Source organism: Haliotis rubra, unplaced genomic scaffold (genome assembly GCF_003918875.1).
Source record: "Haliotis rubra isolate DU_JTF1 unplaced genomic scaffold, ASM391887v1 Scf894, whole genome shotgun sequence".
NCBI classification, from domain to species: domain Eukaryota; kingdom Metazoa; phylum Mollusca; class Gastropoda; order Lepetellida; family Haliotidae; genus Haliotis; species Haliotis rubra.
In genome coordinates, this window is record NW_025767628.1 from 279825 (window position 1) to 306289 (window position 26465).

Here is a 26465-nt window from a genome sequence, read left to right on the forward strand (position 1 = left end):
TACCAATTAATAACTACCCACAATGTTCCCATATCTGCTAGAATGAATGTGCTGTTATTATTTACCTGTTTACTTCACACAAAGTTCAACACTGAACCTCACAAACTTTCTATGGTGATCGTCACTATCCCAAATATTAGATCATTAGAATTGTGTTTGTACATAAAGTAGCTAATAAAGAAGTGAATGTTCACTAGAAGTGACAGGTTGGGTGGCATAATGCCATCAGAAAATGACTAAATCTGAAAGTCCCATTCTCTAGAAAGAAATAATTTATAGCATCAGTTTTCAAACACAGTCTTGTTAAGTATCTCTGGGATAGGCATGCAAAATGTCATTCATTTACCTTCAGTAGTTTTTGAGAAAACCTAACCCCATTGCAGACACTATGCACTGATAACATGGTTGTAAGTTTGTATGATCAAGATCTCAACACATGTATCAAGGTCCGTTACTGAGTAAAACAATCATCTACACCAGTCATTTTTAGTCTTGACATGTATATCTAAGCTATGTATGTGCTTTCATTTTTGGTCATTCTGTAGTTTCTGAGAAAATCTGTCCACATTTCAAGAAGTATGTACAAGTTGAAAGGCACAGGGCAAGGGACATAACTCTTTATAAGAGGAATTTAGCCATTAATTTTCAAATGAATCTGAGATCATGACCACTAACATCATAACTGGTAGCTACCCCACCACCCAATTTTTTCTGAAAATGAGTACGTTCAGTTTTACGCCACACTCAGCAATATTCCAGCTATATGACAGCGGTCTGTAAATAATCGAGTCTGGATCTGGCATTCCAGTGATCAACAGCATGAGCATCAATCTACACAATTGGGACATGGTGACATGTGCCAACCAAGTCAGAGAGCCTGACCAAACGATCCTGTTAGTTGCTTCTTATGACAAGCATGGGGTACTGAAGATCAATTCTAACCCGTATCTTCACGGGTCTTTTATAGAAAAGAACAGTAATGCTGTGAACATTGATGTCCTGACAATGTGAAACATACGCTCTACATTCTCTGAAATAGTGTATGTACACTCAGCAGAAATAGCTGAGCAGCCACTGAAAATCAGACTGCAACCTCTTAAAACATATTTACTTCATCAGTCCATCAGTGGTGGGTACAAGCATATGAAGCTTCAACTTTTTTGGATGGGTGGTTTTGAGGAGCGATGATAACAGTGTGAAGGAACACATTTTTGGAGAATTTTGGAGCATAGTATGAGTGCAAGGACAGATAATGGTAAACTTTCAAATACAGCTAAAATAGGACACATATAGTGTCCTACAGCCAGCTAGGAATGTAACAGATTTCATTTTCATTTCCATCAGTAATGCCAATCATGCATTTTTTCAACAAAAATACAAAAGTCCAATAAATACTTCTTTAACAAACTGGGGTTGGCCCAGTGTTTTCTGAGATGTCTACCACGAAAGATGGATCCTGGACAAAAAAAACACAAAATAGCTCCCTTGACTCTCAGACTGATAAGACATGATTGGATCAAATTACATTAGTTTGACCAACTTAAGTGACAACCTTGTGACCATGTTTGGGGAAATGTACCTTTCCCTGGATCTTGCCTCCAAATGTTGATCTCGCGTGATAGACGACAACAGTCACATCTCCTGTACAGGACGCGTTAAGTGGCACCCGACATGATCCATCCTCAGTAGTGAACTGTCTGCAAAGGTAACACCACTCTTATACCATGGGCATGGTCAGTAGACCCGGTATGAATCGGGAGTGAACTTACCTTGTTGATCAGAGAGGGTTAGGAATCAGCAGTGGGTGATAGTGTGAGCACTGAGGTTACCATATATACTCTTACAAAAAAGTAGGGGAATTTCATTTTAATTTACAATTGAAAAATTTGGGAGATATATCGGAGTCAATCAATGTTGATATGATAATAATGAATGTTTTGAGAGTGCATCACTACTTGCTCTTCCTCATGACCATAGTTGTTTGTACAGAAAGATGATTGGTGTATGACGTGAAAGTTGCATGTGTACCATTTTCATTTTCAAACAAACAAGCATTGTCACTAAGGTGACATAATCCCCCGCTACTAATTATCAAATCAAACTTAAAAAGTAATGAAAGTTTAATATGAAGTTAAATGTCAACAAAAACATGACCAGTCAACCTCTCTTGATATCTTGCTCTTTAGTCGTTCAAACACACAAATATTTTCAAGACTCACTTTGACCTTGACATGAATGTCATAGTGTATGAAAAATGCAAAAGTGGTACAAGGGTACATCAAGGGCAGTCTTGAAAATCTATGAAGAAAATCCAGTGAATTCAGGTTAACATGCTGAAATCTTTAAAGTGTCACCATGACCTTGAAAACTTAATGAAGGTCACCAAAATCGACTGAGCCCTGTGCCTTACCCAGATAAAGCTTGGTGTTGAACATGAAAAAAATCTAGTGAACGGTTCTTGAGATAACTCGCTGACAAGAGTAAGACGTTAAAGTCCCCATGTGACCTTGAAATGAAGATCAAGGTCACCAAACCTGACTGGGACCTTTCTTATACTGGTAACCTAGGTACCAAATATGAAAACAATCTAGTCAACGGATCTTAAGATATTCCAATTGATACGTACGTACGGACGGACTGAGCCTAATACTTTATCCCCCGCCGCGCGTTTAGCTAGTAACAAACACTAACAACTGTGTGATGCAAGATGATTGTCAAACTAAATGGTCTACAGTGACTTATTGATCTCCTTAAAAAACGTCAAAATCAAGAATGACACACCATGCACGTGTATGGGGCTACTGCGTTGTGCACGTGCATCTCATGCGTTGTGTTTAGGGGTGGTAATAAAATGGTGGTGCGTTCATAAGATGTCTGTCTTTGAAAACTTTGTTAACGCTTATAATTCCTATCCAAATTGAAAGTACAGGTTCCCCTTCTTTTTTTAAAGAATATGTATAATCAGTGTATGAAATAAGGCAATCCGACGGACGGTCTAAATTTACAGCTAGCCAGCCTGATGGTCTAGTACAAATTTTAGATAACATGTTCCATACATCTCAGTACTTTTCTTTCCATTGCCTGGTCTGGTTACATCCATTTTGGGCTGGTAACAGTTTGAAGTTACCCTGATGTCTGGCAGGGTTTTTGGCCTATTAATACACTGATATGAGGAGATCCACCTTCACAATCCAAAATCTGTCAATATTAATAATAAATACTTTTATGTGTGACTAGCCATGCACACCCAATCAGTGTCTGAGTGGAAGATCATTCCATTAGACACTAACTTTATCAGGCAATGATCCCAGACCAACAGTCAAGAAGCATAATTTGAGGGTTGGTCACATGCTAGAACATTGGAATGGATAAGTTCACACAAATACTGGTAAAAGTCAATGATCACGTCTATATATCTGACAAGGAATCTTAAAGTCAATTGAGGCTGCCAACGGAGGTCTCTGAGCAATGTTGTTATGGAACCTTTATCTCTACAAGGTATACATCTGTATTCTGTGTCCTCTGTAGGTTGTCACAGACCTAATGGGACGTTGAGTGAGAGGTGGTAGGTCTGACACACACCATTTAATAAAATCTCCATGGATATCAGCATATATTAACTACAAGATCTCTGGAGGAGTCACATACATATTCATTCTGGCATCTGTGACTGCTAATCTTTCTATGTAGTAACTCTCCCAAGCTGATGTGAAGTTCCAACCATGACTGGCTTTCATTTTACTGTCATTGGGTTCCAGCATGCTGGCCAACATCCACAACTTAATGTCTTCAGTGCATGTCCAGCGACTGACATTAGATAGGAGGCATGTCTGGAGGAGTTGAGTCTTATCACAATCAGCAAACTGGCTTTGATATAGGCATCACAAGAGAGCATATTTTCTGCTGTACCATGTCCTGACAGTTTCTATCCTACTTGCAAGTTTGAGAAAAGGGGCACATTAGGACCAAACTGCTTCAGATCCCTCCACGAACACCCAAGTTATCACTGGACTATACACGCTAATGGTGGGGAAATAGGTGGTAAAACATACCTCATACGCTCATACTCCAGGGAAGTGGTCAACACACGGTCATCACCAACGTAAACCTCCACAAAGGGTGTGCAGCCATTCCTTCACAAAACAAAAAATCGGAAAATATATTATTACCTACGAGGGCGAACATATCAGGGTTCATATTTTTCATACAACTGACTGACTGAGTTTAGTTTTACGCCGCTTTTAGCAATATTCCAGCAATATCACGGCGGGGGACACCAGAAATGGGCTTCACACATTGTGCCCATGTGGGGAATCGAACCCGGATCCTCGGCGTGACGAGCCAACGCTTTAACCACTAGGCTACTCCACCGCCCCTATTTTTCATACGATGCCCTAGGGCAAAATATCACTTTGTCATGGTGACGTGATATCATGAACAATGCTATGACGTCACGTTTCTTCTGTGACATTGCGTTCTACATGCGGCGATGGCAGGTCCACAGCCTATGTTTGAAAGTAGATTTGGGTTTATTTTCCTCAATTTGACGACTTCGGTAATAAACAGAATATTATATTTGTGCCCATATCATACTATGTTTACGCACGCGTGCCTAAATATCGGTATATCCCTCGCTCTCGCTCGGCAAATACCAACATTTAGGCACTCGTGTCGTAAACATAGTATGACATGGGCACTCATATAATATCCTGTATTTATTATGAAAACAAAAGTTCCTACATGAATTAAAAGAAGACAGCACCTTAGGGACTGACAATCAAAAGTAAATTGTTCCTGAAAATTCTTGAAAAAATTCTGCTTCCTGCATTTGAAAAAAGTAAAGAAATTGTCTGCCACAAAAATTACAACAAATACTACCGCATCCCTCACACACACACTTATATCAAAAGTTGTCACCTTAATTGGAGGACTTCAAGGATTCTTCATTGTGACACCAGTTTGGCTTTGTATCAGATAAAGAAACATGATGACTTTCCATGTGACTTCCCATAACTGAAAGCACTGCTTATCTCAAATATACTACACAGCATTTGCCTGACCATGCTAACAGACCAAGTACCTATATAACTGAGAATAAATCTTGAAGACATATCCCTCTTTGCACTTGAAAGTGATAAATGTGTAGAAGTATCGAAATAGTTCCCCTCCACAAATACATATCCAGTGCTAATGTAGTGGAGCCTTACTTCATCTTGTTGAAGAGGGGCACTGGTGACATGACCAGCTGGGCCAGCATCACAGGACGGCTGTGGGGCTTCACTTCTTCATCAGACACCATCTCACTGATGTAGTTGATGTACCTGTACACACAGGCAAGTCAGCAGACATCAGAGGAAAGAGCAACAAGCTGGCATGCTACCAATCAAATTATGCAAACATAACTATATATTTCTCTTTCATTTTACTGTAAACAAAGGATGCCAAGATCCTATTTACTAACCTTTTCTGAGATGGTGAGACAGCTGGGGCCAGCCTGCGAGCAGTGAACATATGTAGTGCTGACTCAGCGCTGTCAAACAGGCGACAGAACACCAGCAATGCTCCAACGACTGTTGCCGACTGGGCCTTACCATCCAGACAGTGGACAACACAGATGTTCTTGGGGTTTTGGCGTAACCAAAGGTGCATGTTCTTGCATATGGCAAACAGGTTAGCTAGTGTTGGAGCCTTCTTCTGAACCCAGCCACATTCAGACACCTGCAGGCAATCACACATATGAAGTCTCTGGCTGAATATATCATTGTGACAAACACACAGACAATTACCTTACATGCAACAGACACACGAACAAAGGCACATGTCTAAATGTGAATGTCACAAACTGATTTCAATTTCATACTTTAATGAAAACTTAACAGATTAGTAAATCTGAACATCCTGTTTTGAAATACTTATCAAGCTTATGAAGCTCAAGGTGTTTTAACTACAGTAGATCATAGATATAGTGAACACGGATATAGCGTACAAAGGGATATAGCGAACAAATTTAAAAGTCCTGTCAATAGTCCTTTATAAAATTATTAAAATTATACGCGAATAACGAACTCGTGAGTAGCAAATTAACGGCTATAGCGAACTCCACTGATTTGCTACCCCCAAGACCCAATTAACGGTGTGATTAGCGAACTCACTCAGTGTCAGCTCAGCCACTTAGCGGTATACATTAACCTTGTTGGCGGCGAATCAACATTGTTTGATGGTCATTAATTAATTAACAAAACAAACATATCATGTTTTAAAGCTTGACTGGTATACAGGTCTTAAGTTCACTCTCGTCAAGGCAAACGTAAAGCTATCACCTTTGACACCAAGCTTCAGATAATTCAGGCTGTAGATTCAGGTGTAAAATCTAAGACAAGCATCGCTTTCGACTTTGGCATTCCAAAATCCACTCTCAGTTCCATTATTAAGAATCGCGAACCTATTCTTGCAAAATCTGTGTCTACTGATTTTGGCCCCGCCCACAAAAAGTTAAGAGCTGCCAATCACCAAGATGCAGAAGATGCTCTCTACAAATGGTTTCAAGGGGCTAGAAGTGAGAACATTACCTTAAATGGTCCCATGTTGCAGACTAAGGCAAATGAATTGGCATCTAAGTTAGGTCATTTAGATTCTAATTGCAATAGTGCTTGGATTGATAGATTCAAACAGAGGCGTGGCATCGTATGTAAATCATTTCACGGGGAAAGTGCATCTGTTGACCCCGACCTCGTCAATGATTCGCTGAAAACTCGCCTGCCTGGCTATCTTGAAGAGTACAAGCCTGATAACATTTTCAATGCTGACGATATATTGTTGATATTGTTGTGATTGTTAAACATGTTCTAGCTAATGTCTGTGAATGATAAATTCAGAAATTTAATGTTATGTCAATGTACATGAATAAAGATTTGTAGCCTCAGCATATACATCTCTCTACATCTCTACAATCCAAGATGGCGGTCAAATGTGAATAACGAACAACGGATATAGCGAACTAAATTTCTTGGTCCCTTGGAGTTCGTTATATCCATGTTCTACTGTTCAATGTTAAATAAAATAAATAATGTAAGTGTCAACGTATCTTTAAACAAAAGGCCTTTTCCACAAATGCTGTTTGCCCTTATTGCTGGATCCTGCTGATATATTCCATGACATATGCACATCATGGCGGTACAAACCATCTTGGCAGCACAGCAATGTAGTTCAGAGACTTACCCTATTTTCAAATTTGGCCACTCTATATGATCTTTGTGACAGGTTATAGACAGCATATGAGTTTCGGTGCCGATTCTCCAGGAAGGCCCGTACATCATCTATATGGTTCTTGATGGCTGACTCCACGCCTTCTGCTGGATACGACATCACTGTGGAGTACAAGTGACATGTGGGTGGGAGGCTGTATGAGCAGTATATTGTGGAATGTTCACTGTTGTTTTCAGTGTCACTCATCCAGATTTGACATTACTGCCTTTACTGATACTTGGTGATTGGAGAAAACAAAATCACTTTCAAAGCACTTTGGAGAACAATCCCAATTTCCACAGCAATAGACATAGAAACCAGCCTGCTGTAGAAACCCAGGAACAGTTGTTCACAGAACATAGCATAGCTATGCACTGGTTGGACATAACTTCTTGTGTTGGACTTAACTTTGCTATGCAGGACTTTCACATTCCCTTCCTATTCTGCCAAGATTTCATGTTCCAATATAAACAGTTAACATGAAGGCTGTGCAACATCATTGATTGTACTGAAAAACTTAAAAAACACTGTACATACACTGCAATAATATCCTCAGTGAACTATCGGTATACTATTCAAATAGTATTTCTCAATATCCTTGTCCACTTGAAGAACACATTCAAAATCTAAATTGATGATTCTAAATACCGCAACCTTCAAATTCTACAAGAATCTTTTGTGAGGCAAGCGAATGAACTGTTTGGAGTACTGAACTAAACTTCATCATTCCATTTCTTGGGTATACTAAACCTTTGTCAAAACAGGTACATCTCCACCATCAAACACCTACCTGAGAGTCTGGACGTGATGTAGGAAAAGTCAAGATCTGATTTGTTCATTGTTCTGAAATGGAAGAAATAACTGAGTGAGGGAGTAAGCTTAGTCTTCAATATTCCAGCAATATCATGGCTGCGGACACCAGAAATGGGCTTCATGAGTGAACGCTTTAACCACTAAGGTACATCACTGTCGCAGAAGACACAACTGCTTTTACATGTTAAACAGAGAATGACATCCGGAAATCTGATCCTGTGATTTCTACTGATACAGAGAACAGAGTGATAGCGTGACTTCAGCTGATACAGAGAAAAGAGGTGTACTTACGCTGATACAGTCTCCATGACCTTGCTGGAAGCATCCTTGATGTTCTTCACTAGACTGCCTGCACCACCTCTGAGACTGGAGAAGAGGGCTGTGGCACTGGACTGGGCAGGTGATGGTGCTGACCTCTGTGGAGTCCCCAGGTTGTTCACAGGAGGTCTTGATGCAGGTTCTGCGTTATAAGATGGAATGCAATTACAAAATAAAGCACACAAGGCTACGAGACTGATGAAGTCTTCAACTAACAATCCCTCAGTAACTTACTATCTGTTCTCCAGAAGCATAATTTGATCACATCTACAACAGTTGGAATGCAAAGCCAAAGTACAGGGTGTATAATCTCATGTGGATTGTGGACCTGTTGTGAATTTAATTGTATGACTGTATGCTTTTGATATGATAGCTCTTAACCAAATATGCCTTGATGTTCTTGGAAACCTTGTCTCATCACATCCTCAGCTGATAGGCTTGACAGATACAGCTAGGAATCAAAGCGTCTGAGACTGGATCAAGTGTTGACCTTTGCAGACTGACCAACATCACAAATGGAACTGAAGTTGTTGTGCTTTTGAAGAATCTGAAGATCACAACTGTTCAAAATGCAGACATTTACGTAAGACTGAAAGCTCACTCCCTTCTTGTGATGGATCGTCATGTGAGTGAGTTGTGGCATGAAAGAACTACAGTGCTACAGAAATTCCAGCTAGTAGGCCAAGTAATTGTAGTGTCTGCTGTGAATTACAACCCAGGGATGTAGATGATGTACTGAAAGGACTGGAACGTGTAGATAGGTGTCTTACACATCTAATGATGCCAAGATGCCGCCTATCTGATATGATGAAAGTTGAAACATAGATCCTTCAGGGACAATAGAGTGAAGTAAGTTGGTGAATCCTGCACATTACTTTCAAATTCCTGTTGTGGGTTATGTCTAGAGAGGACTGTTTCAAATGGATGTGGAACCAAAAGAGAACCACTAACATTAACTAACAATACCCTGGACATGTTCACATAACAGCCTGCAAACTTGCAAGTGAGAGTGGCTTGAGACTACAACCATAAGCATCACAGTACTTGCTCCCAATATATGGTGACTTTGTCTATAGTTAGGGAAGATGTTGTCAAATTTTAGCCGTGTATCCTGTACATCATTCTACTCATCGTCAGTGAAGTCACAGGCACCATTGATATAGAAGGCACAAGTAGTTGGCAGTAGTTCAGGTACTGGTTCCAACGCTGAGGTAACATAACTCGCCTGAGGAGCAGTACTTGCAGGTGCTCATGTAGACCCATTCGGGATGAATCTAACAGGATCATCCAAAGTCTAAGATAATCCAATGTTGCATCAAGTGACACTAGAATATGGCGGAACAACTCCTGAAGGCAACTGATAATCTGCGAAGACAATTACTCAGATTGAGAGTCTGGTTTTGACACTTGTCTAAAACGTATTAATCGCTTTGTCATACATAGTACAGCTAGATGACACCTTCTGTGTTACCATCTTTCTGATTCTTTTAAGATGAAGTTAAAGAGGATCCATGGATAGGCACTCACACTCTCAACAGAAGCTCTCTCTACAGTTTTGGAACAGCGAGTGTGGTTCAGGTTAATATGATGACTTACTACAGCAGAAGGTGGAAATCTGAGGGGAAGATCCTCTTCTAAACATTTCATGCTCCCATAACCACTTGCGCAAGACATAACACAGGAAAGGACAATCAACTATACAGCACTATGCAAAAGGACACAAAATAACAACACTGCAAACACATAAATGATGAAAGCATATTTGTTTGAAGGAGCCCTCCACTGGAAGGTCAGTTACAAATGTAATCCAGACAAATTCAGAAACCTCAACATCGATATTAAATGGCTAGCATGCAAAGGCTTATTGCCAGCTGTGGTGGAAGGAAGGAAAAGTGAGGTAACTACTTGGTGACCCGGACACATGTCTGTCTTCTGTGCACAGTCTAAAGATAAAATATCACTTGCAAAATATTACATCACAATGAGACATAATCTACAATTTATCAGTGGGTGTTAAAGTACTGTCGGAAATAGAAAAACCCTGTTTTAGGCTGTAACTCTGTATCCCAAAAATTTTCACAATTGCAAATAGCATGTGTCGAAATAATCCACACCGGCCTAACTGGGCGTTCAGAGGGATGCGTAATAGGATATCCAGAAAAGCATGTTTACTTGTAAAATCGGACAAAACTTAGAAAAAATACCTGTAGCTGCTGAAAACAATAGATCAGACTATAGATGGCAATTAGGTCGCTCAGCCAGGTATGACGACGGACTGTCAACTCACCTGGCATGAAATGCATGTGCTGCCTACAAGGGGTCATCTCAAAGATATTTTATGCTTTTTATGTGTTTCATCTATTGATTAACATCTTACGTGTCTTTCTTTCATAAAGTTTATGTTGTGATATGTAAAAGAGTATGATACCCATAGAAAAGCTTATATCAGCCATCGTATGAAATGTCTCAAAATATATAGGTGGCATGACCACCAGAAGATCGACAGGATCGGATATTATTTGTAAATTGTCATGACATGCCATTTTCTTCCCCAGTTTAATTCTAAAGGATTATTTTATCTTAGCTAATATCTCTATTTCCCCAGCCCAACCTCAACCACCGTCTGCGACACCCGCTCTGGTTTTGCTTTTGAGACGACCCCTCCTACCTGTTTCTTTTTATAGTGATAGTGAAACTCCATGGCAGCTACATCCTGAATAGTTTCAGTGTTAAAGTTATTATTTTTTATGTCACCTATCTTTTAAATGAAACTAAGTTTAATTACAAAATGGGCATTTAAAAAGTGTCCTTTGTAATACAATATCATCGCACGCTAATTTGCATAAAGCCACGGTCTGTTCCAAATAAGTTGCTTTGGACTTAGAAAAAAACACATTGCTCATTTCTGCACTAATTTCTCCTCAGTAAAGTCTGTTTTCTACGTTTCCTATCTCCCTACCACTGAGACTGTAGTAAGGCCAAATTTAGTTTAACAGATATTTCACACTTTTATATCTCAACTACATAAATTGTAGAAATAAATGAGAAAAAACAGTTTTTTTCTATTTCCGACATTACTTTAGTTCAACATTTACTTATGCTGTCATACCTTGACTGGTCGCAACTGTTACATCTCCAATCTGCAGTGCTTCTTTTAGGTTGACTCTCCTGGCTGCAGCAATTGCCTGCAGGCGGTCAATGATGTCCGATATATCTGGCCGCTGAGTCGGGTCCACTTGCAGCATGGCTCCTGTAATGTGAACATTACAGTGCTCTCTCACCTGGCTCTTTTTGTCATATACTACCCATCAAAAGTTTAGATTCACTTCAAGCACTCACTATATGTTATCTATATATATGTGGTTACATCGAAGATGAATTTCTCCACTAACTTGCGGGAACCAACTGCAAACCTTATGCAGATGAATAGCATGAGGATCATGCATCAAATTGCTGAAAAGCATGTGCAAAAATCGTGCATGTGAACACCTGCGTTTTGGTGTAAAGTTTTGTTAAGAATTCTCCAATTTTCACTGAGCTTCATCATTTATTGAACTCATGACAATAATCTTTTCAACATTACAAATTTGTTTTACAATACAGTTCATGTGTAAACAGTACCTTTAAACAGTATGGAATACTTTGCAAAATCTAGTTTAGAACAGTTGACTGAAGAAAGTTGTTATGTTATGTCATCTACATCCGCGCGTATGAGCGCGTGAGCACGTGGTGTGATTACGTCACATAGTGACATAATAACCTTGGCAGATGTACCTCACTTCGAACCATGCGATTAAACTATGCAGACCTACGATATCTCATGTGTTTTATTTAGAAGGTCGGAGTCAGTACACAACAGTGGCGACGAGGATTACAGAATTCCTACCTATTGGAAGTGCTAATTACATTTGCTAATGAATATTTCATCGTTAGCGGTGAAAGTTGAAGTTTGACATTGGAAAAACGTGGTTAATTGTTCAGTGATATTTCAATATGGCGGGCGTCATTGGTGAAGTTGGAATTTTTGAAGAAAACAAGGAGGATTGGGCATCATATGCGAAGAGTGCAGTTATTCTTTGATGCTAATGAAGTCATTGATGCTCGTCGTGTGTCAGGATTTTTGTCCATGATTGGAAGTAAGACTTATGCAGTGCTGAAGTCGTTGACGGCGCCGAGCAAGACCACAAGACCGGACTCTTGGTGAATTGGTAACCCTGTTACAGAATCATTTCACGCCAGCCCGCTTCGTGATAGCAGAGATACCGATTTCAAAAGAGAATGCAAGCTGGCGGTGAGACTATTTCGCAATATTCTGTGGTTTTGAGAGGACTTACTCGAATTGCCAGTTTGAAGACACTTTGAATGAGCGTTTACGTGATCAGTTAGTGCTTGGATTAAGATCTACTTCGATTCAAAGGAAATTACTTGCAGAAAATGACCTGACTCTTGATCGTGCACTTGCTATCGCCAAATTCTATGGAGTTAGCAGCGAAGGATTGCGAGGAACTAAGCAGAGGCTCTGACAGTTTGAAGGGCGTACTGCCGGATGTATATGTTTTTAACAGCAAACCTAAAAACTCTGGCAGTAAATGGTGTTTCCGATGTGGAAGCGTTTTTCATCTCATAAGCGGCTTGTAAGCATAAAGACACCGTGTGTTTGAACTGTCTGGCGAGGGCATTTGCAGTCGGTGTGTAGAGGTCAGAGGTCGGGTCATGACCCAGGTTCAAGTTCACGGCCTTCATCTTCGGAAGTGGCGTGGTGAGCAAACATGGCGATGTACACAATTCAAGGACTTCGTGTGAAGGCAATTGACACAGAAAATGACAGTGAACTGTATCCTGATGACCCTTGCGTATTGTTTGAGTCATATGTATGCTTTGCAAGAAAAAGGTGCCGATGTTATTTGGGTGACTGTTAATGTCAGCGGCAGTGATATGCAATTCGAGTTGGATACCGGTCGAGGCACTCGATCATCAACGAGAGCACCTTTGAAAGAAGTTCAAAGGATGCGAATTACGAAAAGCGGAAATACTTATGAAGACTTACACAGTTCAGCATGTTCTTGATTTTGGAATAATGAAAGTTGGCGTTACAAATGGCAAAGATGTACATGAACTTGATTTACACGTTGTGAAGGGGAGGGACCACCCTGCTTTCGGAAGATCATGGCTACCATTTGTCGAAATTGACTGGAAACGTTTGGGAGATGAGATTCACTATTGCAAGGAAGACAAGAGTGACACACAAATTCAAGAATTATTGGTGAAATACTGTGATGTTTTCTCCGATCAGATAGGTACAATTAAGGATATCAGAGCTCACTTATCTTTAAAAGATGGCATGTCTCTAAGATTCATGAAGGCAAGACCAGTGCCCTATGCTCTACAAGAGAGGGTAAATGAGGAAATAGATAGGATGGAGAAAAATGGTGTGTTAGTCAAAGTTGATCACAGTGAGTGGGCAACTCCTATAGTGCCAGTGATCAAAAGTGATTCAAGCGTAAGGATATGTGGGGATTTCAAATCCACAGTGAATCCAGTACTTAACATTAACAAGTACCCACTACACAAAATTGAAGATCTGTTTGCCACACTTGCAGGAGGACAGAAGTTTTCTAAAATAGACCTGGCGCATGCCTATCAACAAATGGAAGTTGATGCTGATTGTCAGAAGTACCTAACAATCAACACACGAAGGGTTGTTCAGATACACAAGACTAGCATTTGGTATAAGCCTCAGCTCCAGCGATATTTCAGGCAGCCATGGACCAAGTGTTACAAGGACTTGATAAAGTGTTGTGTCACCAAGATGATATTTTGGTGACTGGTGCAAATGATAAGGAACACTTCAGAAACCTCGAACAGGTGTTAAAGAGATTGCAGGACTATGGTTTGAGAGTCAAAAAGCAAAAATGTACATTTTTTGTTGACTCTTGTGAAGTACTTGGGACACGTGATTGACAGAAATGGCTTGCATACAAGTCAGGACAAAGTACAAGCTGTACAAGATGCACCAAGACCGGCAAATGTATCTCAACTTCGTTCCTTTTTGGGTCCAGTGAACTACTATGGGCGCTTCATGAGAAACTTGTCAACAGTTCTTCACCCCTTGAATAACCTGTTGAGGAAGGACAAGAAGTGGGTTTGGTCTCTTCAGTGTGAGGCAGCATTTAACAAATGCAAAGCTATGATAGCCAGTTCTGAGGTTCTGTGTCATTATGATCCTTCACATCCATTACGGCTAGCATGTGGCGCCTCTTCATATGGTGTTAGGCGGTGTTGTCACATGTGATGAGTGATGGATTGGAGACCTATTGCATTTGCATCAAGAACTTTGTCTGCAGCTGAAAGAGGCTATTCTCAAATTGATCGAGAAGCATTGGGTATTATATTTGGTGTAAAGCGCTTTCACCAGTACCTGTATGGCAGGCACTTCACACTGATAACTGATCACAGGCCTTTGACAGCTCTATTCGGAGCTGGTAAGCCAGTGCCGCAATCACTGCAGCTTCGCATGCAGAGATGGGTGCTAATACTGAGTGCATATGACTACATTATTGAGTACAGAGCGTCAGAGAAGCATGCCAATCGCGGATGTCTTGTCTAGGTTGCCTTTGAGTACAACATTACAAAATGAGAATTTTCATGATGATGTAGCGCTGTTCTATAACAGCCAATTTGAGCAGCTGCCCTGTCTTGCGCTGGCGTGAGAGCGAAACAAGGCGTGATGCACTGTTGTCTGAAGTGTACACAGCAGTGATGAATGGATGGTCCAAAGAGCATGAAGATAATGCTCTAATGAAACATTTTACACAAGGAGAAATGAACTGTCTGTGCATATGGGTTGCGTGATGTGGGGAATGAGAGTTGTCATTCCAATGAAGATGAGAGAACATGTATTACAAGAACTACATATGGGCCATTTTGGTGTAGTGAAGATGAAATCTGTAGCCAGAAGCTACATTTGGTGGCCTGGCATTGACAGCGATATTGAGGGTATCGCCAAGACATGCTCAGCATGTCAAAGTAATCAGGCAAATCCATCGTCTGCACCAGTGCGACCGTGGTCATGGCCATCACGTCCTTGGCATCGTATTCATATGGACTTTGCTGGCCCCTTTATAGGTCATATGTTCCTATTGATTACGGATGCATATTCCAAATGGCCAGAAATAATAATCATGAAGTCTACAACTTCAGCAGCTACAGTGAAGGAGGAGGTGAAAATTGTTTGCCCAGTTTGGGTTGCCACATCAGTTAGTAACTGATAATGGGCCACAATTTGTTTCAAATGAGTTTGAGGCATTCCTGAAGAGTAATGGAGTCAAGCATGTTTTGTCCGCTCCGTACCATCCAGCGACAAATGGTCAGGCCGAAAGATTGGTACAATCCTTTAAGCAGTCCATGAGAGCATCCGAAAATAGTGATGGAAATGTTGAAAAGAAAGTTGCTCAGTTCCTGTTAGCATACAGGGCTGCTCCGCACTGTGTCACAAATGAGACACCAGCCAAGTTATTCTTGGGACGAGAACTGAAAACAAGACTGGATTTGCTAAAACCGGATATTCAATCTGTTATGTCAACAAAGTTGTTGAGTCAAAGTGGTAATATGACAGAGACCAGACAAGTGGACGGTAAAGTGTGGGTGAGAGACTATCGTGGTGCAGATAAATGGGTACCAGGACAAGTTACTGCTCAGCATGGTGAGAGACATTATTATGTCGATGTGGGTAACGGGCAGTGTCGCAGACACATCGACCAGTTGCGATCCAGAGAGGAACACAATATTAGCCTTCAAATTGAACCAGATTTACCAGAGAGGTGTGCAGCACCGACGAGAGACTCTAATCATGCTAGTGTCTCATGTGGTGAGACAAGCTCACTGGAGCCAGTGCTTCAGCCCACTCCTAGACGCTCAAGCAGGACAATCCGTCCTCCAGATAGACTGAACCTGTACTTAGGGAACATCTAACAAAGTGGACTCTAAATATTAGCTGAATGGTCGTTGAATTTTATCTCCTGTTAAAGTTTTACCTTTCTAGTTAAAGTAAGCCAAAGTAAATACACTAACTCAAGTGTTTATTTGGTAATAGTTCATCTGTTAATGATAGTTTAGATAGTTTGTTTATGTTTAAGAAGTTTTAGCTTTTACTTATAGGAACTGTTTATTTATTCAGTGGGTTTCCCTCAGGTATTCTTTGTAAGGGGGGAAATGTTATGTTATGTCATCTACATCCGCGCGTATGAGCGCGTGAGCACGTGGTGTGATTACGTCACATAGTGACGTAATAACCTTGGCAGATGTACCTCACTTCGAACCGTGCGATTAAACTATGCAGACCTACGATATCCCATGTGTTTCATTTAGAAGGTCGGAGTCAGTACACAACAAAAGTGGCTACATTTACACCAGTGAGTCCAAACTTTTGATGGGTAGTATATTACTTTGTCACATGACAATCATTATCATATCGACAAATACAATTTCTTTGTATTATGGGCCAACTTTGTGGATGCAGGGCAACACATGAAGAAATAAATTATGTAGATAAATATAAAAATGTTTGCATTATGGATTTATGGGCAAAACTGGTTAAAGAATTAACACATGGTAGCAGGGTTCATACACTTGAAAGTACCCTAAATTTCATGACTTTCCATGTTTTTTCAAGGCTATTTTCTGAGTTTTCCATGACAGGGCTAGCAAGGACCCAGTACTTAAACACGAGATTAAAGGCCACCAAACTTGGAAAGAAAACAAACACCTTTACTAAATCATTTCTTTTGACATATTTAAGATGACTTTTTCCATTACATATTAGAACTGACACTGCAAACTGTCATGTGTAAAGTCTGTTTTGGAGTTCCTGCACTTAACACACATATTTAAGTTTCAGGTGGAGTATCTTCCGAACTTCTCTTGTTTACAATGACTTTCAAATTTTTTTCATCTCTAGTTTTAAGATTTCTGTGTTTTGCAGACTTCAAATGACTTGTAAGGTGAGCATCGCCCATATTTGAAATATCAAGGTCTTTCATGCAAAGGCAACATTCCGCGTTGAACTTCGTGGGCTCCTTCTTATCCACGAATATTTCGACTGCCATGGGCATTAAAAGTACAACGACCCGGCATAGTAACTAAACAAATCGCCGTTAACTTTTCTCATAAACTGTCAAAACAATTGATCTCGTTTTCCTTCCAGTCGAACAGAAAACCCGCCATTTGCAAATGGAAGTTGCGAAATGATGGAATGATTTGTGAAACGGAATAATATATTAATATTATCTACTTACTCAGCGACTTCATAGCTCAATTGAGTATAATGTCGCTTGATAGTTTTTTACTGTGCAAACAAAATACAAGTGTAAAAATGTAATTTTTCAAGTAAAATTTATATTTTTATACTTATCCTGATCTTTTGCTTATCTCCCTTTTCTTTTCGAATGGTAGTGGAAACACTTGAATCCCTTGAAGTTCCCGAAGCAGACGTAAAAATACACTCACCCACGAGTTACCTCCCTTTTGCCCTTTTCCCGCGCAAACAGTCATGTGACCAGCCTTACTTGTCACTCTCTCCTGATTTTCTGCCCATACACTTGGATCTGCTGTGAAATCCGAAGTGTTTCCAGCGGGGAGGTTGGGAGGGCTTCTCGTCATGAGTCAGGATAAGTATAAAAATAACAATTTTACTTGAAAAATTAAATATTTTTTCTTATCCTGACTCATGATCTTTTGCTTATACAATCCGACAGATTGGTGGTGGGTGAAGCCAATTCGATTCAACAGCTGTCCTTAGATACGTCCTGTATCCCCCGGCATTTCTGTGATCCTATTCTTCCAACTTCCTTGTCTTACTTCAGTCTCAGACAAGTTGAATCATGTTGATTCATGTGGCTACAGATAAACTAGTATCTTCTTATTACTAGATATCTTATAACAACCCATAGATTATGATAAGATCTTTATCATAAAGAGTTGAGACCTCTTCACATACAGGTAAGATCTTTACCCGTACAGGATCTTTAATCACTCATGCTAGCCTGTCCTAGACTGTGCACATGGACTTTCAAACTAATACTTTTCCTTAGTAAAAGTTATCAACAAGTCAGCGTGATAAAGGGTGATATTTTCCAACTCAGCGCCTTTGAGGAACCGTTAGTTGCTGTGCTACAACGAGAGGCCCAAATTGGTGAATGCCTGAGACGTCTTCAGTGGCTATGTCTCGGAGGTTATGGTTGGCAAACACCGTGTCTGACTTCCAAAAGCAGCCCCCCATAATTGCTGGTATAGAGCAATTTCTATGCAGAGCCAGTGTTGACGCCAGCGCTCTGACTTCATGTGGGTTGGAAGCTCTAGGAGGTTCTAGTCCTGCTGCTTTATAGGCTCTCAATATGAAGGCTCTCATCCAGAACAATATCGTCATTCTTGAGACTTCTGCTGATGTCTCTGTGGATAATGGGATGAACAGGCGCTTGAATTTTTGTCTCCTTGTCTTAGTCTTTTGAAGATATATCTTCAGGGCTCTGACCGGACACAAGGATAAGTCCTCTATATCCTCTGGTCCAAGGATTGTAGATAGCGCTGGTACGTGGAACTGTCTATCTGGCTGACCAGGTAGTTGGTTCTTGGCAATGAAGTCCCATCTAAGTCCTAGATGAACTGCAGCATGTTGCCCCGTGTCAAATCTGGTTCGACCAAAGTCCAGTGCATGTATCTCTGATATTCGAGCTGCCGTGGCTAGCACAAGCAGGAACAGAGTCTTCTGTGTCAGCAACTCAAAGGTAGTCTGATCTAGAGGTTCGTAGGCATCACTCGTAAGATGACGTAGAATTACATTTAGATCCCAGGCCGGAACTCTGAACTTCTTTTGCTGGTCCTCCAGTTTAAAAGATCTCAGCAGAGCAAGTAATTCTGGTACTTTCGTCAACTTGATGCCTGTTTTCATGGTAATGACTGTACTAATGGCGGCGATGTATGTAGATAATGTCGAACCTTTCAGATGTCTGGTCAGTCTAAGATGACACAGGTATTCCGCCACTTGAGGATGAGTAGCTTTAGGATGAGAATGCTACTGTAGAGTTGTCCGTGTGGACCATCAGCATTTTGTTGTTCAACAAGCTCGACCATAGTTGTAAGGCGTTGATCATGGCTGTCATCTCCAGCAGATTGATCTGAAGATGCTGCTCTATTTTGGACCACCTTCCTGATGCAACTTGATTGTTGAGATGCGCACCCCAGCCTTGTATCGAAGCGTCTGCGTAGAGATGTGTGTCGAAGGCCGGCTACTAATAAGGATATAATGCCGTATATGGGACTCCAGTGCTCGCCCAACCATCCACTTAGGCGAAAAGGGAGAGAGCGACAAGTAAGGCTGGTCACATGACTGTTTGAGCGGGAAAAGGGCAAAAGGGAGGTAACTCGTGGGTGAGTGTATTTTCAAGGGATTCAAGTGTTTCCACTACCGAAAAGAAAAGGGAGATAAGCAAAAGATCATGAGTGAGAATAAGAAAATATCTGTTCGATTTATGACCTTTCAACATCATAAAAACAATCCCAAACCGTTAAAATTAGCGAGCCACATTTGTGATACACCCGAAACTCGGTTACTCCACACAGCGCTACCATGCACACTGTAAAATTAAACAACGATGCTCAGAGCTGAACAGAATGCTGGTCGATAGTTTTTTTCGCAAGATCTCGTCCTATTTCATTTTAATTTTAAAACGAGAGTGAAAAATATTAATTCATGAGTTGAAATTTCACATGAACTAAATTTCCATAACTTTTCCATGACTTTTTAAATATATGCCCATTTTCCATAGATTATCAAGGCCTGGAAACGCAATATTAATTTTCCAAGACTTTTCCAGGTTTCCATGACCCGTGCGAACCCTGTATTAGGAAGATCTTCCTGGACTTGGGACTTATGTTCGTCATTCATGTGATTTGTGTGGATTAGATTCAATCCCATTTTCATTAATAACAACTCTCATTTTGCCTCATTCTATACATGTACAACATCCGCATACAATGTTCCATAGGAGTCCACCTTTAGCCACACTATGACAGCACCAATTCACATTATTCTCAGCAATCACAATCTTGTTACTGACTTGACAGAGGTCTTAGTTGTCAGAGAATGGACACTAATCAGAACTTTAATACTTAGACTCATTTCTTACATTTTTCCTATTCTTATTTACAAAGTTTGTTCAACTCCAACAATACAACAACGTTCTGACAAGGCACTAAATAGCAATTACACTGTGCATTAAAACAATATTGTAGTACCTGATGTATACTCCATGAATGTATAATGCAAGGGGTCATCCATGGACCCCCACAACTCGTGTTAAGGTGACTTACTGATAAGATCATGATACACTGAGTATTCTGTGTCCGTGTCAGGGATGCTGTAGTTGGCATTGATGATCCTTAGTTTGGCAGAGTCTTCGAACGGATGGTCCATGAAACACAGCTTGAATAGGACACAACCCAGTGCCTGCAACAAGTGGGGACACCAACATGACTAAACAAGTGAGTGAGTGAGTGAGTGAGTGAGTGAGTGAGTGAGTGAGTGAGTGAGTGAGTGAGTGAGTGAGTGAGTGAGTGAGTGAGTGAGTGAGTGAGTGAGTGAGTTCAGTTTTACGCCGCACTCAGCAATATTCAAGCTATATGGCAGCGGTCTGTAAATAATCGAGTCTGGACCTGACAATCCAGTGATCAACAGCATGAACATCGATCTGCGCAATTGGGAACTGATGACATGTGTCAACTAAGTCAGTGAGCCTGACCATCCGATCCCGTTAGTGGCCTCTTACAAACAGCATAGTCGCCTTTTGTGGCAAGCATGGGTTGCTGAAGACCCATTCTACCCCGGATGACTAAACAAGAAAAGTACTTGCATCATCTAGATGAAATGAAGGGCCCCAAACATTTTCCTCGCAAATAGAATTTGAAAGCAACAAACACTTGCATCTAATGTCACTTCTGGTTTCAGAATACATTATCAGTAACAACAACTCAAAGCAACCCTGTAACCTTAATTGGTTAACTCATGATGGGGTAAGATGTTGCATTGAAACAATGTGTATGCATAAGAAATCCTCATCTACAATATTCTTTGCTGTAACTAACTTCCAAATCCTTACACAGACTTTCATAGGCTTTGTCATTTCAGAAAGGATATTGAAAATGTTGAATACTGGACACACTGACTCACAAATGTTAAATAACAATATGCCATATCATAAATATTTAGGAGAGCTCAGAACTTCAGGGGTTCGTTTGACTACTGATTGTTAAGCATGCATACATTTTCGGAAGAAGCAACAACCATGTCTTCAGATTATTACTTTCATGACTTTGACCTTTGAATTGCTATTGACTGCCAAACACGAGCACACATTACTACTGATTAAAATACTTCAATGGCATACATACATACATACATACATACATACATACATACATACATACATACATACATACATACATACATACATACATACATACATACATACATACATACATACATACATACATACATACATACATACATACATACATACATACATACATACATATGATAGTCTGTGTGGCATCAACAGTAAACATCTAACTGTTTCATCGGACTGTTTACCGCTTGAACAACAAATAAAAGACATATCATGTACTACTGGCAAGGTATGTATCTTTAGGTATCTCTGATAAAGTTGCCAGCAGATGCTAGGAGCAATAATAGATATGTCCTAAATGCAAACAAGAAGACATGGTTATCAATATCCCCCACCAGTGTTCTGTTCCTACTTGGTTCCTGTTTTTTAACTCCACCACAACATTCATGTCCTGAAATCACATACCACATTTGGTTTCCCTATCTATAACAGCAACTGAGAAAATCTGGTAACACGGTTTCAGTTTTTGAACCCTATCAAGGCATTTGTGTCCTGAAAATACATACCACATTTGGTTTCCCTATCTGTAACATTTTTTGAGAAAATCTGTTCACATTGGGGATATCGTGCAATAAGTCAAGAAATGCATGACAAGGGCCAAAACTCTGTAACAATTTGTAACACGGTTTCAGTTTTCGCACTCCATCAAGGCATTAATGTCCTGAAAACACATATCAAATGTGGTTTGCCTATCTATAACGTTTTTTTGAGAAAATCTGTCCCCTTTGGGGATACTGTGCACAAAGTCAAGAAACCAATGACAAGGGCCATAACTTTGTAAGAAGTTTTTGAACTCCATCAAGGCATTAATGTCCTCAAAAGACATATCAAATTTGGTTTGCCTATCTATACAGTTTTTGAGAAAATCTGTACCCATCATCTTGGACGGACAGACGGAGCTCAAACCAATATCCCCCTCCCACATCGTGGCTGGGGATAATAACCTTCAAGTCACAAGTCTTGGAAAGGAACTTAAACAATAATTGTACACAGAGTATATCATCCATAATTCTGAGCGCTGAGTGGCTTATATCTGTAATTATTCAAATACATCCTATGTGGTCATTTCTTAGAAATAATATGAATGCCAGTTAGTTGTAAGGGAGCCTAGCCGTTAAATGTATGAATAAACGTTATAAATCTTCTGTTACTTACAACATGCAGGCTCTTCAAATTACCATACATTTTTTGGTTAAATGGAAACTTGCATCAGCAACATTAAAGGTATCAAAGGGCTAGTAGAATTTCAAACATTTTGGGAGCTGTTGCTGTGTGCTATCTCTACTGTGGTGTTCAAAGAGAAATTGTATATATCAGCAAGATATCAACCATTTCAATGTATTGAGGATGAATACAAAACCATCATTTGTGATTTGACAAATAATCTTAAGAATAAATACCACTTCATTCTTTTTTGAGACACTAGTATAAGACAGCAAATTACAAAATTTGTAGATTCAGTCAATAACATTGCTGGAAAGTGGTACTTTATCACGAAAATACTTCCATGTCTTTACCCAAGTGACCTGGTTCATTGCTAACTAAGTTCTGACACAGAAGGATGAGTTTAGTCTCACACTTTTTGGGGTTCAGAGGTTGGGTTGCTGTTTGGGACTCATCCCCAAAATACTAGAATCTGTACTTTACTGAGAGTGTCCTCCCAAACATAACATGTTACATCAGGTTAAATGTGTATTTACCCATATGTCGCCTGCCTCGTTGATAGGGAAGTTCTGGTACAGGTCCAGCATCTCAGGGGCTCGGTACATAGGTGTTGTGTTCTTAGCAATCTGCAAGCAAAGGATGTCGGGGACCACAAATGAACAAATCTCTAAAAATGTAATTTTTGGAGTAAAATTGATATTTTATACTTATCCTGACTCATGCTCTTTTTGCTTGTCTTCTTCTTCTTGCGAACATAGTGGAACACTTGTATCTCCTTAATTGAAGCTCCCTTCAATTTAAAATCACTAATTAGTATTCACCACGAGTTACCTCCTTTCCACAAGCGCGTGAACGAGGGCGCCACCTCTACCCATGTGCCTCACTCTCTCCTCATATACTGAGCCCAACATTTGAATTTACAGGGAAATCCAAAGTGTTATTTGGGGAGGATGGGAGGGCTGACCTCATGAGTCAGGATAAGTATAAAATATCAATTTTACTCCAAAAATTACATATTTTTCCTTATCCTGACTCATGCTCTTTTTGCTTGTAGCATCCTATGGAACGGAGGTGGGAATATCTAATACTTTGGATTTTTAATAATTAGTGATTTGAACTGTGATGATTGTAATAACCCTATGGGAACTTCATAAAGGCACTGAACTGATGAATTCCTGCTGCTAACTTATCAGCTGCCATATAAAAGGTTATTACCATGTACTTATTATGATAAAGTATATATAACATTAATACAATGCTTAAGACTAATAGACTTAAGCTTGTTAATATGCTAGTATAAACTCCTTAGAGTTTGTTAGCTAAAATACTTTTAAGATATAACATAGTACTAAGCTTAAGATATGATTAAACTTAAGCTAATTATATAATAGCAAACTCTTTAGAGTTTGTTAGTTAATATACTTATATGATATAGATATAATGCTGAGCTTAAGATATGAATAAGCTTTAGCTACATATATAATAGCAAAAACTCTGTAGAGTTTGTTAGTTAATATATTTTTATAATATGAGTATAGTACTGTGCTTAAGCTATAATTAACTTAAGCTACATATATAATAGCCAAACTCTGTAGAGTTTGTTAGCTAATATATTTTTATAATATGAGTATAGTACTGTGCTTAAGCTATAATTAACTTAAGCTACATATATAATAGCCAAACTCTGTAGAGTTTGTTAGCTAATATATATTTATAATATTAGTATAGTACTGAGCTTAAGATATAATTAACTTAAGCTACATATATATAGCAAAACTCTGTAGGGTTTTGTTAGCTAATATATTTTTACAATATGAGTATAGTAGTGTGCTTAAGATATAATTAACTTAAGCTACATATATAATAGCAAAACTCCGTGTAGAGTTTGTTAGCTAATATATTTTACAATATGAGTATAGTAGTGTGCTTAAGATATAATGAACTTAAGCTACATATATAATAGCAAAACTCCGTAGAGTTTGTTAGCTAATATATTTTACAATATGAGTATAGTATTGTGCTTAAGATATTATTAACTTAAGCTACATATATAATAGCCAAAAAACTCTGTAGAGTTTATTAGCTAATATGTTTATAGTGTAACCATAGTACTAAGCTTAAGATAAGATTAGACTTAAGCTAAATGTATATAGCAAAATAAACTCCTTAGAGTTTATTAACTAATATACTTTTTATGTTAAAAACATAGTACTGAGCTTAAGTTATGATGAAACTTAAGCTATATATATATAATAACAAAACTCCGTCGGGTTTTGTTAGCTAATACCTTTATAATGTAAACATACTGCTTAAGATATGATGAAAACTTAAGCTAATTGTATAATAGCGAAAACAACCCTTTAGAGTTTGTTAGCTATGATATAAACCTAGTATTGAGCTTATGAAGGAAAACTTAAGCTACATATATAATAGCAAGAACTCCGTAGAGTTTGTTAGCTAATACATGTTATAATGTAACCATAAAGCTTAAAATATGATGAAACTTAAGTTTAAATATATAATAGCAAAACCCTCTTTTAGAGTTTTTTGATAGCTAATATACCTATATGATATAAACATAGTACTGCTTAAGATATGAATAAGCTTAAGTTACATATATAATAGCTAAAACTCTGTAGAGTTTGTTAGCTAATACATGTTATAATATAACCATATTGCTTAGAAATATGATGATACTTAAGCCAAATAGCAAAAACTCTTTAGAGTTTGTTAGCTAATCTACTTATATGATATAAACATAGTACTAAGCTTAAGATATGAATAAGCTTAAGCTACCTATATAATAGCAAAACTCCTTAGAGTTTGTTAGCCAATATATTTTAATAATATGAGAATAGTACTATGCTTAAGGTATAATTAGCTTAAGTTACCTATATAATAGTAAAACTCCTCAGAGAGTTTGTTAGCTTAATTAACTTAAGCTATGTATAAAATAGCCAAAAACTCTGTAGAGTTTGTTAGCTAATGCATTTATCATGTAACCATAGTATTACTCTTAAGATATGAATAACTTAAGGTAAATATATATAATAACAAACTCTGTAGAGTTGTTAACTTATATATTGTATGATGTAATAATCATAGTACTGTGATGATAAAAGGAACTTAAGTAAATTATATATAGCATGAAGCTATTTAGTATTGTTATAAGATAAGTAAAAATCTGTTAGATTGACTTATCTTCTCCGAGGAACTGTCAGCTGTTGTGCGAGGACCATGGGATCGAATTGGTGTATACCTGAGACGTCCTCGGTGGTGATATCTCTCAGATAATGGTTTGCAACCACCATATCGGATTTCCAGAAATAAACCCTCCATTATTTCAATCACATTTGTGTAGAACAATTGTAGAAGTTAGCGCTATAATATCATGAGTATTAAGCTCATGGAGGGTCGGAATAGGTCCATCCGCATATGCACGTAGTATGACAGTTCTGATCCAAATGG

The 26465-nt window shown here is 39.0% G+C and overlaps 1 protein-coding gene across 1 annotated transcript in view; it reads right to left on the reverse strand.

The window, feature by feature from the left end:
• The window catches only part of LOC124263682 (cyclin-G-associated kinase-like), an 81251-nt gene that overhangs the window by 22901 nt on the left and 31885 nt on the right, over positions 1 to 26465 (reverse strand). The window contains exons 7-16 of the mRNA XM_046698336.1: positions 23534 to 23623; positions 20743 to 20878; positions 11486 to 11626; positions 8350 to 8518; positions 8036 to 8088; positions 7219 to 7367; positions 5462 to 5718; positions 5208 to 5321; positions 4053 to 4133; positions 1580 to 1697 (exon numbers count right to left, since the gene is read on the reverse strand). Coding sequence (XP_046554292.1) covers positions 1580 to 1697; positions 4053 to 4133; positions 5208 to 5321; positions 5462 to 5718; positions 7219 to 7367; positions 8036 to 8088; positions 8350 to 8518; positions 11486 to 11626; positions 20743 to 20878; positions 23534 to 23623 — 1308 coding nt within the window. The remainder of the gene's footprint in view (positions 1 to 1579; positions 1698 to 4052; positions 4134 to 5207; positions 5322 to 5461; positions 5719 to 7218; positions 7368 to 8035; positions 8089 to 8349; positions 8519 to 11485; positions 11627 to 20742; positions 20879 to 23533; positions 23624 to 26465) is intronic.